The 16,828-nt window shown below is 34.0% G+C and overlaps 1 protein-coding gene across 2 annotated transcripts in view; it reads left to right on the top strand.

Annotated features, from left to right (window-relative positions):
• Tnpo (transportin 1) overlaps positions 1-16,828 on the top strand; it is a 61,280-nt gene that overhangs the window by 6,663 nt on the left and 37,789 nt on the right. For both annotated transcript variants that reach the window (XM_071583630.1, XM_071583631.1), the window contains exons 5-14: positions 3,877-3,958; positions 8,686-8,808; positions 8,944-9,123; positions 12,385-12,571; positions 13,272-13,424; positions 13,680-13,852; positions 13,929-14,078; positions 14,204-14,365; positions 14,452-14,559; positions 14,982-15,228. In XM_071583630.1, coding sequence (XP_071439731.1) covers positions 3,877-3,958; positions 8,686-8,808; positions 8,944-9,123; positions 12,385-12,571; positions 13,272-13,424; positions 13,680-13,852; positions 13,929-14,078; positions 14,204-14,365; positions 14,452-14,559; positions 14,982-15,228 — 1,565 coding nt within the window. The remainder of the gene's footprint in view (positions 1-3,876; positions 3,959-8,685; positions 8,809-8,943; positions 9,124-12,384; positions 12,572-13,271; positions 13,425-13,679; positions 13,853-13,928; positions 14,079-14,203; positions 14,366-14,451; positions 14,560-14,981; positions 15,229-16,828) is intronic.

Raw genomic sequence — 16,828 nt, 5'->3', positions numbered from 1 at the left:
GTGTTTAATCACTATATGAATCTGAACATCCTCAAATAGGTGAAAATTTTGTTTATTTTATCTTTAAAACTTTAAAATATATTTCTGGTTTTAGTTGCTTCACTGTGTCTAGCAATTTATTCATTATTATTTTCATCTTAATGTTGGGTTGTTGCAGTGCTGTATTCTTAAATAGTGAGTGATGATTAACTTGTGCCTTGATAGGCATTTTTGCTTAAATATGTCCTTTATTCATGTATTTGTTTCTTTTATTGGTGTAGTTTTCATTATTGTGGCATCTTCCCTTTGTTTTCCTTTTATTTAAGATAGTCTATATCAAGCTAAATATTTGAATGATATTCCACATCTTAATCTAAATGTACCTAATGAATCTGCTTCCTTTCTTATTAGTACTACTCATTAACTCTTCCCTTAGCCTCTTTATGCTTTCTCATTTCAAATTTTATCTATCCATTTAATATTTAGTATATTCTTGCGACACTTCTTTGAAGGGTGTTAGCTATAAGAAATGGAAAAGTTTGCCAGTACAATCATGAAAATAAAGTTAAGAGGCTGGTAACTCCACAGCCCTAAACACTACATAATACAATACAATTTTGACTACCTTTCATTTTGCAGTTGATTAAGGTATTGTTTTTAAGAATTCCACATGCTGTTATAATATGGCCTTTCTTTTGTTATTTTTTATCGTTTTCATTCTAAATTTTTAAAACTATCTGTGAATTCCTTTTGATTATGTGAAGTAAAATCATTTTAGAGACTAAACATCTGCATGGCTTGCTGGAATTACCTTGTCATTCTTGGCTGTGTAAGCAGCGAATTATAAAGAAGACTGTAATTTCAGAATTATGTATGTGAATGCTAATAATGAGGGTACACATTTTGATGAAAGCTGAGGAACAGCTTTTTGCTGATGGAATTCACTTGTACTTGGAGTATTATCCACTGCTGGTATTCCTATAAGTAAACATGGTAAGGAAGTAATAAACAGGGTGCATGATCAAGTAGAGAAAATTATTGTGGGAAAGAGCTGGGAGGAAACATTCGATAATAATTGGATCACAATGGTGGCTGAAGGGAGAGATAGGATTGAGGTAGTGTAGTACAATTTAGGTGCAAGGAGTGACTGCAGGGAGGAAACATTCGAATTTTGTAGGAGAAAGGCTGAATTTAAATGAATGCATAGTTAACACGCCACATTAAATAGAGGTACATGTAAAAAATGCCTGGTGACTCTGAAAAGTTAAAGAAACTATATTATGATTAGGTACGATTTAGGAGCAGCATCATTTTGCACTTTTTCATAGTTATGGAAAACTATTCAGTTCATATTTTATTGATAGCCTTAAAGTCAAATTCAAGAGGAAAAGTTGTGGATGAAAGATAAGAAAATTAATGTAGGAGCATCTGCTGGAATGAAAATGAAGAAGTTAAGGGAGTTAGTGAAATGCCTCCCTGTGGTCTATAGCAAAGTTGCTATTATGATCCTTACTTGTCATTTGGGGAATGTGATGACACTGCATTTGAAATATTCCCTTTAAAGGCATTTTACAGCAGTTCTTTGGCTACATCACTGGGGAGGGATGACCACTGAACTGGCTAGTTTTTGGCTGGATTTGTGCAATTTTTTATGTTAATTCTGGTTTATAGTAATCTGTGAGAATGAGGCCTCTCCAGAAAGCCATTTAGAGAAGTTGAATTTTTCCATGAAAGCAATGCTTTCTCATTTCATGACGATCATAATAAAGCTCCCAATTAAAGGAATAACTTCCTTCAAGGCCCACACAAGATGCTTTACTTTAAATGGGGGTTCCACTCTTTTACTAGTTTCCATAACTAATAACATTTGAAATATATCAATTTATGCATTAGGTTGTCTAATTATGGTTGTAGTGGATGAAATCAGCAACAATTGATTTGGAAAATGAGAAAACTCAGGAGTAGTTAATTAAGGAATTAGATCATTTGAATTTTAACTACATAGGAGAAATTTCTTTGCATTTGTGTGGACACAAATAATATTAATTTGCTGAGAAGATACCCAAAATTGCATTGGTTTTGTACATGTTCATGTTACTAGTCTACAATAATTTATAAATTCTCAACATTTTTCCCCCTAACTCATTCTTAACCATTGTTTTCGAGCTTTTTATACTTTTTGATCATTTAATTAATTCTCAAGAGGATATTTCTATAAAGAATTTCTCTCAAAGATTTTAGGCAATTTTTGTGTGACGCTAATTTTATATTTATTTTTTTTTCTAATTCTGCATCTATTATTTTCCCTTACCATCCATAATTGGTGTACTCTCATTAATTATATGCTGCTTTTGCCATTGACCATAATTACTACTAGGTCTGTAATATTTTATCTGAATGACTGTTACAATTCTTTGGAAGTAAGAGAATTGATCATTCACTAGGTTTATTTAATAACAAAAACATTAGATGACACAGGTACGTACTTATTAACATCTACCAAGCTTATATCACTTCTACTGTGTTTTTTCTCATTGACTTATTCTTTGTGAGGAGTGGCCGTGTGCAGACTTTCATTTTAGTTACTGAAGAAATCCAAAGTTATCACTATTCATTGATACCATTTGTTAAGTGTTAAATACTTATTAAGCTGTTTTTGAATTTTGTGTGATTCTTGCCCTGTTTAATTCTTAGGCTTGGTTCTGAAGTGGTACAACCTTCCCATGCTTTCACAGGTGCCTCTGCTTTTTCCTGTCGATCACCTTTTGAAAGTAGTTCTTTTTACAGTTAGTGTAAATGTAATAGCTGTTAAAATTATCTATGTATTTATATGAACATGGGAGATAAGTTGATTTATGCCACTCTTAATTAAGGCATATCTAAGAGTAGTAATATCATGTATGTCCAGTGGTTTTTGTTGCCAAACTCAGTATTTTTTTCAAAGATAATTTTTTTAAATTTGTATTTGTTTTTATGCAGATGTACTAAATTTCTCATTTATTCAATTATTTTAATTAAACAAAATATTGGTTTTACGTTGATGGTGTTTTCAGAGTCACGAAATTTATCTGAATATTACTCTTTATTTTGTGAAACATTTCCTTATATTCCATGATTTAATAGCATCATGTTCCTGTTGGGTCATGCGAAAGACCGTTTGTTTTAAATGCAGAAATCAAATAACACATGCTGTTCATTGTGGCTTATAAATCTATCCTAAATGAATTTTAATGTGACAGAATATTGAAGTCTCTGTCATTAGCATCAATAAATTTTGCTTACATCATGCTTCTCTGACAATCATTACAATGTGGCTTTGTCCAAAAATCTTTGTTTGGTGTTAATGAAGTTGTTTAAATTAGCTGCATAGAGTATGTTTGTTGTCTATTTAATTTTATTGTTAAGCTACTATAATTTGGAATTTTTTTGCAGAATTTGTTAGCATTTACAAATTTTTTGAAGCTATTTAAAACCCATAGTAAATTTTGGTTATGTTATTAAAAAGTATGTCAACTTGAAATTGTGTAGTACTTAATTTATATTGTCCAATATAATTTAATTGCCCATCCTTATGATGATAAATTTTAAGTGCTTTATTAATTTAAATGAACCTATTTATTATTAACAATTGACTTTTTCCTTCAATAATTACTTATTAGCATGATTGATATTTGTTGACTACTAAAGTTTTAGTCACTCATTTCAGTTTATATTTGTTTATGGGTCATTAAAATATGTTGGGATTTATTAGTTAAAAATTACAGAACACGTAATCAACAAAACACCTCAATTTTTATCATTCATTAATTTTTACAGCAAATGTTTCCATTATTATAATTTGTCAGTCCACTATTAATGGCCCATATTGTCTTTAATTTTGTTGTTTTTCTTTTATAGATCACATGCTGTAGCTTGCGTTAATTATTTTATCATGGTCCAGACACCAGCTCTAATGGTTCACATTGACTCTTTCCTTGAGGTATGTTTAATAATTGTATGTTTTGAGTTGTTTCTTTTTCAATTTCATTTAGAAAAGTTTGAATAATTTCTCTGCCATTTGAAAAATTAATTTTGACTCTTACAGGTGTACATTTTCATTACATATTCATTTGTGTAATACTGAATTGCATGTTTATTATTATATGCCCATGGTAAATCTTCAACTATGCCCTAACTGTTGTTGAAGATGACCAATATTTAGCTTTGGTAATAGTAGTATCTGTCATGTAGTCAGTTTTGCATAAGTCATTTAAAACTTCTAATTCATTGTTTTATTAGATGAGCAGCAACTATGTACTATATTTATTACATTTAAATAACTTTATGACTATTAAGTGGACCTGTAGTTATTGCTGTTGCATTGTATGTTAGGTATTATAATAACTCCATGTGTCTATTCTTTTCTCTAATATCGGGAGGCTTTCCATAATATTTGAATAATATTCACTTTTCACCAGTTTCTATTTTGTTGTTACTCTTATGGGAAGAATTCTATTTCAACTAGCCGAAGTGTTAGGGGTGATTTGACATCAGTTTCTCTAGTTACGCATTTTTAAGTTTGGGTACTGATTAGTGCTTTAAATAATTATAAAGTTTGCCAGCATTGTCTTATGTTTTTGCTTAAAGTCTCCAGATAAGCTAAAATAATGTTGAGGCTGCAGACCATTAGCAAAAAAAATGTTAGGGTTAGTTGCAGGCATTTTCAGGATTTAGTTAAAAACTGCAATTTCATGATAACATTTTTTTGTTGATCAAGTTACATTTTACATGCTATCATCGTGAATGACAATCAAATTTTTCAAACTGTTATATAACTCACTAAAATTAGAGTACCATATAACTTATATCAACAGTGCCTTTAGACACACTGTCTTTGGTTTGTTTGTTTTCATTTGCCATTCCCTCATAGTACCTTCAGTAATATTTTGATATTAAGTGATAACGTAGAATCTCAATCTAATCTATTTTCACAATCACTACAAAATGGTGATGTTTTCATGTTATTAGTGATTGCAAAATTTTTATAGTTCATTTGTTAATGTAGCTATTGCTGTATTTATGTGATGGGAAATATCAACCTCAAAATTATTAGTAATGATGTATCAGACATTTTAGTGGCTTTGCATGTATCGTAAAGTTTGCATTGTCATAATGAAATAATATAGTCTTTAACAGCCTTGAAATATTAATGTGAGTGTGATCTGAAACGTTTTCAGCCTGATGATGAAAATGACAATTTATGTTTTTTAATGAGATTCTATGATCGCCTTTAATATTAATACATTGAATCTAACTGTGTTCCAGTGCCATTATCCGATCTCTGTAGTATGCCTCCATAAGTGCTGAATAGTATTTGTTTACAGCTGCTATCAATTCTTAATTGGATTAAAAACGTTCAGATGCAAGGAAACTTTCAAAGTTTTCATAAGAATTGAAAGTCTGATGCAGCCAGATCTGGGGAAGCTTTTTATAATGCACATTCCTCATTTTCCTATTACCAAGATATGTTCATTGGCAGGTGTATTGTCCTAATAGGAATATGTTTTATTCCTCAGGAAGCTGGATCTGCTTTCATGAATATTTGCTTCCAGTTTTGTTAGGTTAGAATAGTGCTTCCCAGTTACTGTTTTGCTTTTTTCAAGATATTCAATAAACAGAATACCTTTGACCTTCAAGAAAACCAATGCCATGACCTTTCCTGCCGATATATTTGTCTTCTTTGGAATTGAAGAACTAGCCTCTATCCACTGCTGTGATTGTTTCAATTCTGGTGTGTAATGGCCATTCCATGTTTCATCCATTGTATCATTTCGATGCAGAAAATCCCATTTAAGTTTTCTTCAAGTGCACCAAGCACTGTTTGGAAATGGTCGTCCGAATGTTTTTGATCCATGGTGAGCACCCACCACACCCATCTTGCACCATGCTTGACTTATGCAATTCCTCGTGCAAAATGAATCCGATGCATTCTTTTGATATCCATATGGTACTAGCAATTTCATGCTTCTTCATATGCTTATCTTCCAAAATCATACATGTATCTTTTTTTTTATATCTGGTGTGGTTGCACTTTTTGGATGTCTTTCTCACAGATCATCTTGGAGGCCTTAGCACCCATGTTTAAACGTGCTGCCCATTTCTTCATGGGGGAAATTCAATTAGGACAGTCCTTATATACATTTGTAATCCTCAAATGAATTTAAGTTTGCATTAAACCTTCTTTTATGAAGAATGTTATCTCTCCATGATACTCAGTTTTTTTCATTTTCAAACATACATGCTCCGCAACTGATTGAAATGACTGCCTACAGCAAACTTCTGGATGGACTGGATTGCATTTCATATGGCATTTACTTAGAGTTGTCATCTTGAGAGAAAAAATAATGCAAGTAGTGATGCCAATTTTAAATAAGCTTAGAACTTTTCAGGCCAAACTCGTAATTTGTAGTGGCAATTTTCTATGGCATTACTTGTTTTCTAACAAGAACTGACTAATCATTTGCAATATTATACTGGATCACACATTTGAACAGGTTAAGGGTGTCATATCTTTATTAATGCAAAGTTTTCAAAATTTTCTTTTAACGTCAATGTTCCTCTATATAAACCCTCAATTTAAAATGCCAGTTTTCTTATATGCATTTTTATGTTTGGGCCAGATGGTTTCTAGATGTACCTATGTGTATCTGAAGGTAATCTCTTCAGGCATTGCAGAAGTGAATGACTTGAGGTTGTGAATAACTGTGTTTATTTCAAAAAACATGATTTTTTAGCAGTAGTCTGAACTGGCATACAGTAGGTTTTCAATGGGCCTGACACACCATGCTTACAATAAGTCATTCTTTAGTCTGCATACTATGTCACAAATGCCTTTTATTTTCCTTCCTCTATCTCCCTTTCTCAGCATTAGCCCTTCTATTACTGCCTTCAGCATCCCATTGACTCTCAGTATCTCCTGCATGCATAGGATCTCATCTTGTTTTCCTTTTAGTTCACTTAATTTTTTAAAGCTCCATCTACATATATTTTCCTCTTGCCTCGATGACCAAGTTTCTAAGGTTTCTAACCTTTTCTAAACTTTTTTTTTTATATTCTCCCAAAACATTTCCTAAATAGGTGAACTCTGTTATTCATGTTCTACTGTGTGTCTCCCACCTCTAATGTTATCATAGCTTTCCTGATTCTTGAGTATCTCATTACCTTCATTTTCTTTGATAAATTGATAATGGATATCGCTTTATTACCTACCCTGCCTTGCACTACCCATCTGAGCGGTATCATTTACTATCCACCCCTGTTCAGCCTTGAAATATATACATAGGTTCCTGATAAGTGGTAAAAACCTCATATCACCCAGTTTATGAGGTCCATTCTGTGAGTGGACAGTACTAAAAATCATTTTTGTAGTAACATCTATGGCATGCCATTTGTGACTTCGTAGGTTTCATTTATTCGGCATTTTTTATTGATAACTTCGTCATTCCCTGCTTTCTAATGGAAGTATGCAAAACAGAATTCCTTATAGTTTGTATTTTTGCTGTTTTGTTGGAGGGCCTGGCGTACTCATGCTAAAAATGCTCTGCTGGGAAAAATAATTTTGTTGGTTGATATTTTTGTCATTTTTTTAGTGCTTTCATGCGGCACTTTTGGATTGCGCTAGATAATATCAAAACTTATTTCGATAATACTAAGTGTTAGTTCCACCTCTAATTCAATAGGTCCACTGATTGGACGCATGCACTAAAAGGGGTACACTAGTTTTTAATTGGGCTTACTTTACCTCCAGATATTTCATTTTGCTTTCAATTTTCTTTTGTCTCTTACAGGAGTCATTTCAATAAGTTTTATCAATTTTTTTTCCCAGAATGAATGTGGTATGGAGAATGAATTGTATTGTATTATATTTTTGTTGTTGCTCATTATTTAATTGATTTTGTCTATTAGTATTTATTATCAATTCTATTAATGGAATGTGACTAGATTGGTGAATTTACTAGTGTGTAATGTTTCCTATGATAGATAACTGGGTTCATCCCCTCGGGGTTGCTGGATTTCTTTCAGTGGCGTCCGGTCGATCAAGAAAGCTTCTGATACAGTGCACTGCCAGTGAAATAGCATTTAACTGTGAACTCATTGTTACTTTTTATTTGAGAAATATTAATTTTCATACTTAGCACTCTGACCTCTCTCCTCTCCCTAATTCTTTATCCTGATAGCCCATCAATTGTTCATGTGTTCCAGAAACGCTAGGATTCCTAAACAAGATTTGTGTTTGAAAAATACTTCATCCAAAAATACGCCAGTTTGTCATCCATAAATTATGCTCCATCTATGGTAGATTCTAAAGTGAAATGATTCGCAGTCACATGAGTAGGCATGATGTACACATGAAAGTGTATTTTGTTCACATACTTATTTATCTCATTGTTTTGGTTTCAATGAGTTAAGGAAAAGATGGACAGTTTGAAAAAAGTTAAGTAGAGAGGGATAGAGTCAAACTGGTCAAAAGTCATGTGACAAACACTTGATGGGCAAAGTTGTGACTCTAACCCTTTGTACAAATTTACCAATATTTTTAATAATGGATGGGCATTGGGTTAGAGTAGGAATTGTTTTCTATTCGTTATTTCTAAGTTGTTAGTGGTGAATAAATGAAATAAGTGTTTTGTTTTCTCTAATAAAATATTGTTTTACTTTTATGTACAGAACCTGTTTCAACTGGCAACTGATGAGGATCCAGATGTTAGAAAGCATGTATGTCGTGCATTGGTGATGCTGCTGGAAGTTATTATTGACAGATTAATTCCTCATATGCACAATATCATAGAGGTTGGTTTTTCTGAATTTCTGTTAACCTTATGAAGAAATAATTTTTTTTGCTATCATTTTTGTTTTGAGGTTTAATGTCAACTTTGCTGCAGCTGTGATTTGAAGGGTTTTTCATGCCATTGTCATCTGTTTCAGTACATGCTGATGAGAACCCAAGATCCTGATGATGGGGTGGCACTGGAGGCTTGTGAATTCTGGTTGTCTTTAGCTGAGCAGTCAATTTGTAAAGAAGCTCTTGCTCCACACTTGCAGCGCCTGGTTCCAATTTTGGTTCGTGGGATGAAGTACTCTGAAATTGACGTGATTCTTTTGAAGGTAAAGAAATTCATTTCATTAAATACATATCAATAAGGCATTAAATGATTATAGTAAGCTTTAGCTCACTTTATTTCTCATTATGTATCCCTTACTGCATGCATCATATTGTTGATTCTTTTAATAAACTAATATGATTAAGAACTTATCGGCGATTTATAAAGCGATGCTGATGTACATGAACACAATAGGAAATTTGTGATGAAGAATGAAAGTATTTCAGTGTATAGAAGAATTTATTATGATGCATGTTTTGACCCACTGAGCAGTGATCAGCTCCAATACAAGCAGTTATGCGCAACTCCTTTTCATCCTCTCTGTACCATTTTGCTAACTTCTCTTACAAGTATGAATAAGTCCCCCTACTTCTTTAATAGAATGGTTATCTCTAATTGTCTCATTGTTTAACCCTAGAGGTACAGATACATCCATCAACATCCTATTCGATTTTTCAACTTAGAGATCTGTTACGAGGGGTGGCAATCGAATAACCAGACTGGTGGTACAAAGCATTTTAGTGATCATCAATTACATTGGTGTGGGTAGTCCACAGTGATTTCATATTTCGTATAGAATGCTTTCATAGACAATGTTAAATTTCGAGTCCTTTTGCTCTGGAATGAGAAGTTATGGCACGATTTTTGTGTGAACTTTGTGCATGTTGAATGATTCTTGCAAAATACAATCGACTGTTTTTTTTTGTTAATTCTTGAGATTTCAGCAAGAGCTTGGGCACTCAGATGACGATATTTATAAATGAATTTCCCAATTTTCTGGATATTGTTGTCTGTTTTTAATGTAGCGGGCCATCCAGTTTGTAGGTTGTCTGTGGTTGTAATGTGTCCCTCCTTTAATCTTTCAAACCATTCAAAAACTTCTGCGTGCAATAATCATTCATTTCTGTACTATTCCTGTAACTGGCATGAGCATCTGTAGCAGTTTTTCCAAGTTTCATAAGATATTTGATGTAAACTCATTGCTCCATCTGAACATTAAGGGATCGAGTTGGTGCAAAGGCTTTTGTACTGGCTTCCCACCCATAGTAATCCTTTCCTTTCCATCCCTAATGGCGCAAATGACCTTAGCTGTAGGTCGCCTCCCTTAAATGCTACTACTATCTGAACATTTTGTATTTATTAATGATAGCTCAAGAACTTGAATGGGTTATTGCTACAGCAAGAATGAGTGATATACAACTGTGCCCATCAAGATCAGCATGAGGGAAGTATCACCAGGAGCACATGTTCAAATCTGCATCAATGCGCTCACTGTCCACCCTTAACAGCAAGTTTAATTGCCGCACCTTGTGAATCAATGCTTGAAACTTAGTGTATTTTTTGAGACCTGTAGACTCAGTAGTTTTTGCTTGTAATTTATGTAAGTTATTATTTAATGGAATGATATATGGAAATCTGGCTATCAGTTTAGCATATATGTATACATCTAACTGATCACTGTAGGAAATTAGACCTGTGTCAATAATGAATGATGCCATGTTTCAAACTGTCCTACTTGGATGAATTATGAAGTGATATCTGTAGTTGACAAACATTTTGGAAAAAACAAGTTGGTTAGGTGGTTGTTAACTGTAATACTACCTTGATCAAAAATTTCCCGGAATTTATTCAGAAAATTAAAAATACAAGTTTATTCATCTAAATCTATATTGTCCCCTTCAAAGTAATCCCCATCGACTGCAACACACTTATGCCAGCGCTTGATCCAATCCTCGAAACATTTTTTATATTCGGTTTTCGGTATGTCCATCAGTGCTTCCTGCGATTTTTCCATTACTTCCTCTCGGCTGCTAAAACGCGTTCCCCGTAATGGTTTTTTAACTCGATTGAACAGAAAGAAGTCACAGGGAGCCAAATCAGGTGAATTCGGTGGCTGTTGGATGGTATTTGTTGCATTTTTCGTCAAAAAATTACGAATAATGATAGCACTGTGCGACGGTGCGTTATCATGGTGCAAAATCCACGAGTTTTCTGCCCACATTTCTGGTCTCTTTCGGCGAATTGCTTCACGCAAACGTCTCATAACGCCCAAATAATACTCTTTGTTTACTGTCTGGCCTTCTGGCAAAAATTCATGATGCACTACACTGTTGTAATCCATGAAAACCGTCAGCATTGCCTTCTTTTTTGACTGAAAACGACGTGGTTTTTTTGGTCTCGGCTCATTTGGTGAACGCCATTCACTTGCCTGATGTCTGGATTGCGTGTCGTACTCATAAACCCACGTCTCGTCTCCAGTAATGATCCTTTTGATGAATGTGGGATCGGATTCAGCCTCGCAAATCATGTCTTTTGCGACGTCAACACGGTCTCTTTTTTGCATGAAATTGAGGTCTTTTGGCACCAACTTTGCTGCTACACGACGGAAACCCAAATCATTAACCACAATGTCTTGGGCGGATCCATAGGCAATGTTCAAGTCCTCCGCTATTTCTCTGATGGTTAATTTGCGGTTATTGACCAACATTTCTTTTACTTTATCAATTTTTTCACCGACTTTCGATGTCGATGGTCTGCCACTGCGTTCATCATCTTCGATTGACTCACGACCACTTCTGAACCGCTCGTGCCACTGGTAAACGACCGTTTTTTTTAGAGAATCGTTGCCGAAACACTTTTCCAACATTTCCAACGTCCGTGCGCCACTAAATCCGTTTTTTACGCAAAATTTAATACAAGTTCGTTGTTGCAAATTTAAATCCATTTCTGAAATTGTAAAAAATCGCCAACACACACAGAGATAGATGTACTCTTGGCTAAGTAACTTTTGCAAATGTCAAGTTATGACACTAAGATTTAAAGGGAATATCAACAACAGATGTACCAATTTAACAAAAAAAACAGAACTCAAATCGGAACGATGGGAGCGCCACACGGTGGTTATTCCGGGAACTTTTTGATCAAGGTAGTATATATTGTTCCATTATTTTATCCCAATTCTTTGCTCCATGAATTAGCACTTTCTCCTGAAGCTCATGTCATAACACTTGATCAATTAAGGTCAACTAAATTAATCAAGAATCTCTTTATATTCTAGTTATTTGATTTGTTTGGGTAAAAATTATTTCCTCACACCTACATGAAATCAAGAAATGTAAGAATTCAGTAGTACTCAATAAAAATTAATCAATTTGATAGGTGCAGACATATATTTGAGGCATTTCATTAATGTGTGTGTCTACATGGTTTTAAATGCTGAAGATGATGTAGCTTGTAATCTTCATGATATCCATTTCTTATTCAGGGAGATATAGAAGAGGATGAAATGATTCCTGACAGAGAGGAGGACATCCGCCCACGGTTTCATAAATCTCGGACGCACACTATAAAACATTCAGGTGATGAGAATGGATCAGGAGAGGGTGGTGGTGATGATGACGATGGCTCAGATGGAATGGATGATGACAACTCTTTATCAGACTGGAACTTAAGTAAGTTATTTTAATTTAGATCTAGTAGCATTGCATATATTGAAGTTAATAATTAGCCAGGGATCGGAATAATTTAGTGGCTAATGTACTGGCTTCCCAAACTGAAATTTTTTAATGAGATTCTTATTTGGGGTGCTTTGTGGAGAGCACTGTAAGTGAGTCAGCTGTCACTCAGATGGACTGTTAAACTATGGACCCCCTAGTACTGATTGTTAAGAACAGGCAAATGGGAATACAGGGTTGCACTCCATTCCTCCAATCCCTGAGCATGCTACCCCTGCCAAATTATCCACCTATCCCTAACAGTGCAGGTGACCTTAGCTGCCGCTTGCCTCCCCCTAATAATTGATATGAGCTCATTTTAATATGGACAAATTATTGAAATGTAATGAAATAATTGACTTTGTAATTCCACACACTTTTGTGTGTGGAATTACAAAGTCAATTATTTCATTACATTTCAATATGTTATGCAAATTCCACAAAGTTACGCCTGAGACAAAAAATTTATGGACAAATTAGATTGCATGGATCATTCATATTTCATAAAGTTTCCAATAAAGCTCTTTAAGTTGAGTTATTCATTTTTATTTTATGAATGTGCTCCACCAATGTTTCCAAAGAAAGTAACTTGATTCAGAGCATGAAACTACTCATCCAGTTTGGTTCCTGTATGTATAGAAACTTCTTTCATTCTTAGGAAAGTGCAGTGCAGCTGGTTTGGATGTCCTTGCTAATGTATTCAGGGAGGAAATACTTACTGTCCTAGTGCCCATACTTAAAGAGACTTTGTTTCATCAAGAATGGGAAATTAAAGAGTCTGGTATTTTAGCTCTTGGGGCTATTGCTGAAGGTAAGGAGAACAATGCATTTGATTTTCTGTTAAGGTTTTATTGGCAGTATTGCATGAATTTCTTACATTAGTTGTCATCATCATTTAGTTTCTTAAAACAGGATTTTGTGTAAGTCATCTGTCATATTGTTCTGAAAACTTCTACCATGTCTAGAACTTTTACATGTAGAATGAAAACTTCTTTCGTAAATGTATTGTGCTTATTATTTTTTTAGGGAATGGACATTTATTCTTTCATATTTTCTTGTATTTTAGGGTGTATTGGAGGAATAATTCCTCACTTGCCAGAGCTTGTTCCGTACCTTATTAGTTGTCTCTCAGATAAAAAAGCCCTTGTGAGAGCAATTACCTGTTGGACTTTATCCCGGTATTCTCATTGGGTTGTGAGCCAGCCTCATGACTTATATTTGAAGCCACTTATGACTGAGGTAAATGTCATTTCATTTGTAATGCTCAAAAATTCTTTGGCAATGGGAACTCTATTAATTTCTTTTTTGTCTTTAGCTTCTGAAAAGAGTTTTAGATGGCAATAAGAGAGTTCAAGAAGCTGCCTGCTCTGCGTTTGCAACCTTGGAAGAAGAAGCGTGTACAGAACTAGTCCCTTATTTAGGTTTTATCCTTGAGACTTTGGTGTTTGCATTCAGCAAGTATCAGGTAAGCCACTTTGAATTAGCCATTTAAATCATTTGTGGTTACATTTCTTGTAGTTATATGCTGATCTAGAAGAAAATTTATGAATTGCTAATGACTCATGGGTCACTATTTTTTTCCAATCTTAGCACAAGAATCTCCTTATACTGTATGATGCAATAGGAACTTTGGCTGATTCAGTTGGTTCTCATTTGAATAAGCCTGACTACATCAATCTTCTGATGCCCCCGTTAATTCAGAAATGGAATATACTCAAGGATGAGGACAAGGACCTTTTTCCATTATTAGAGGTATTTATAAGTTCAATGACTTGTTTCCATTTCATTGTGATTGGTTATAATTTAATGGATGATTAATTCTTGGCTTACTTTTTTAGTGTTTGTCAAGTGTGGCGACGGCCCTCCAGTCAGGATTCCTTCCATACTGTGAGCCTGTGTATCGGCGATGTGTTTCATTAGTGGAGCAAACTCTCAACCAGCATATTGTAAGTTTCCAGGGTTGATTTATCTAATTTGTAGAAGGCATGTCAGACATTCAGTTACAGGCCAGAGAGTGCAAGTCCATGTATCATTTACTTCAGTGTTTTTTATTTGTTGATCATCCCTAAAGGGCAGGTAATGATAAAGAACTCTGGTGCCAGTTGACATGCCTTTGATCTCAAGGGTGTTAAGGTAGATTGTAAGAAGTTCTTAGTGTAGTAAAAGTCCTCTAGATTTCCCCATGAACAATTGAACTCTGTCACTGATTCCATAAATCCTAAGTTTCAATCAAGGTATGAGTCTTCTTCTGATGTTATGTTAATTCTCTATTTAATTGCATTGGTAAATTTCCTGGGGAATATTTGTAGAGCTATACAGTACATAGCATATGTGTACCTTATGTAATAATTCCATTATATTTATTCAGGCTAATACTCAGAATCCTGAGCAGTTTGATGCACCAGACAAGGACTTCATGATTGTAGCATTAGATCTATTGTCTGGTCTTGCTGAAGGATTGGATGGGCATATAGAGAAACTTGTTGCAAACTCAAACATGATGCAGTTGCTTTATCAGTGTATGCAAGATCCTATTCCAGAAGTGCGGCAGAGCTCTTTTGCACTTCTAGGAGATCTCACAAAGGCTTGCTTCCAACATGTAGCTCCATGTGTAGGTGAGTTACTGATTTAAAAAATTTGATCTGGTTAAACTCTCTTCTGTGTGTATGTATATCATAAGAATGTTTCCAAAAAGTTTTCACTGCAAAATAAGTGTGTCAGTAAGTCCCCGATAGAAGATTTTTTAAATTTAGTAGTGACAAAAAATTTATCTTTGGCCATTGCAACAAGCCCTCTGCTGGGGTAGAACCTCTGGCTAACCATCTACCAGCTTTCGATTGGTCTTATAAAAACTTAACCATTTGAGTGCCAAAGAGCATTGCTATGTTCCTCGATACATCTTACTAAGTAGTAATTTTACTTAATTCATTGAAATCAGATAGCAGTTATCTTCAGTGTAGGTTTGAAGATGTTGCATTGTTGAAGGGGCCACCATATATAGTCCTATTTCCATCCTTTTAAATTATGAATTATTGCTTAGTGGTACTAGTTTAGTGTGTCATGTATCCTGGAAAGTGGTGTCAACTTGAAAGATTATTTTTATGGTCAATTATTTCAGTACAATTTATCAATGCATTGATGTTGAGAGTGAAATGCAAATTCACAATGATGTTGCAGCATCCCTTTCAATTAATTATTTTTGAAAAAGTTACAGCAATTGGTAATTAATAGTTATTATTGGGTATTAATAGGCTTTTTATTGTATCCTATTGAAATAAAATTTCAATAGGATGCAGTAAAAACTTCAAAGAATAAAGTGGTATAACTTCGTGTTAGCATTTTTATTGCATTATTGCTCTGGTGTTTTCTAGTTATCTAAGAATCCGATATGAGAAAGAGCATGGCATTCAAAGGGTTAAAGTTGTTTCCTAAATTCAGTGTTTATTCTAATTGGTAGGATGGTTAAGAAACCCTTATCAAGGAATTTTTCATAGTGGACTAATTGTAAATGGATACTTGTGCCTAGTTTTTATACATTTTGTGACTTCAATCTACTAATCTTGGAATGATGTCCATGATAGTCTTCATATTTGCCTTGTATTTCCTATTTAATTGAACTGATTAGAGATGTTTGGTCAACATTCATTACTAGAAAGTGGTTTTTAATGAAAATTCCTTCTGTGATATTGTCTTGAAGATAGAAAAGAACTTCATAATTGTTTCTTTCCATGGTGACCAGACACAAAATATTATACTCTTCATGAACATAATTAGTTCAACTATGAGTTCAAGAAAATCATTTCCAAGAAATAAATGGGTAATAGTTTAATTGATACACTTCATTTTCTTAATCTCTATTTCTTTTGGTTTCACATTATTAGCAGAAATGGTGGAATTTTACATGTACCAATGTTAAGTAAAGGCGATATTACATCAACCATGACTGTGCTTTAATATTTGGTCATAAAAAATATTAGTACATTAAGTAAATTACGATACAATTATTCATTTCCATTAAGGTATGGAAAAAGTTATAGCATGAATTAATTAGAATGATATTTCAGAAGGAAGACAACTCATTGTTTTTCAGATGTTAAATGTTTTGAAAAATCATGAAAAATGGTCTTGGCTTCTGCATTTCATGTAGTTGAAAAAGCTGGCATACCGTCATAAAGCCATTGCTCTATATTTTGGGTTGTTGTGGTTGGCTGAAAA

This window comes from Hetaerina americana, unplaced genomic scaffold (genome assembly GCF_022747635.1).
Source record: "Hetaerina americana unplaced genomic scaffold, ioHetAmer1.1.p SCAF_14, whole genome shotgun sequence".
NCBI lineage: Eukaryota > Metazoa > Arthropoda > Insecta > Odonata > Calopterygidae > Hetaerina > Hetaerina americana.
Note: the sequence above shows the minus strand (reverse complement) of the source record. Positions and strands in the feature narration are given on the sequence as shown.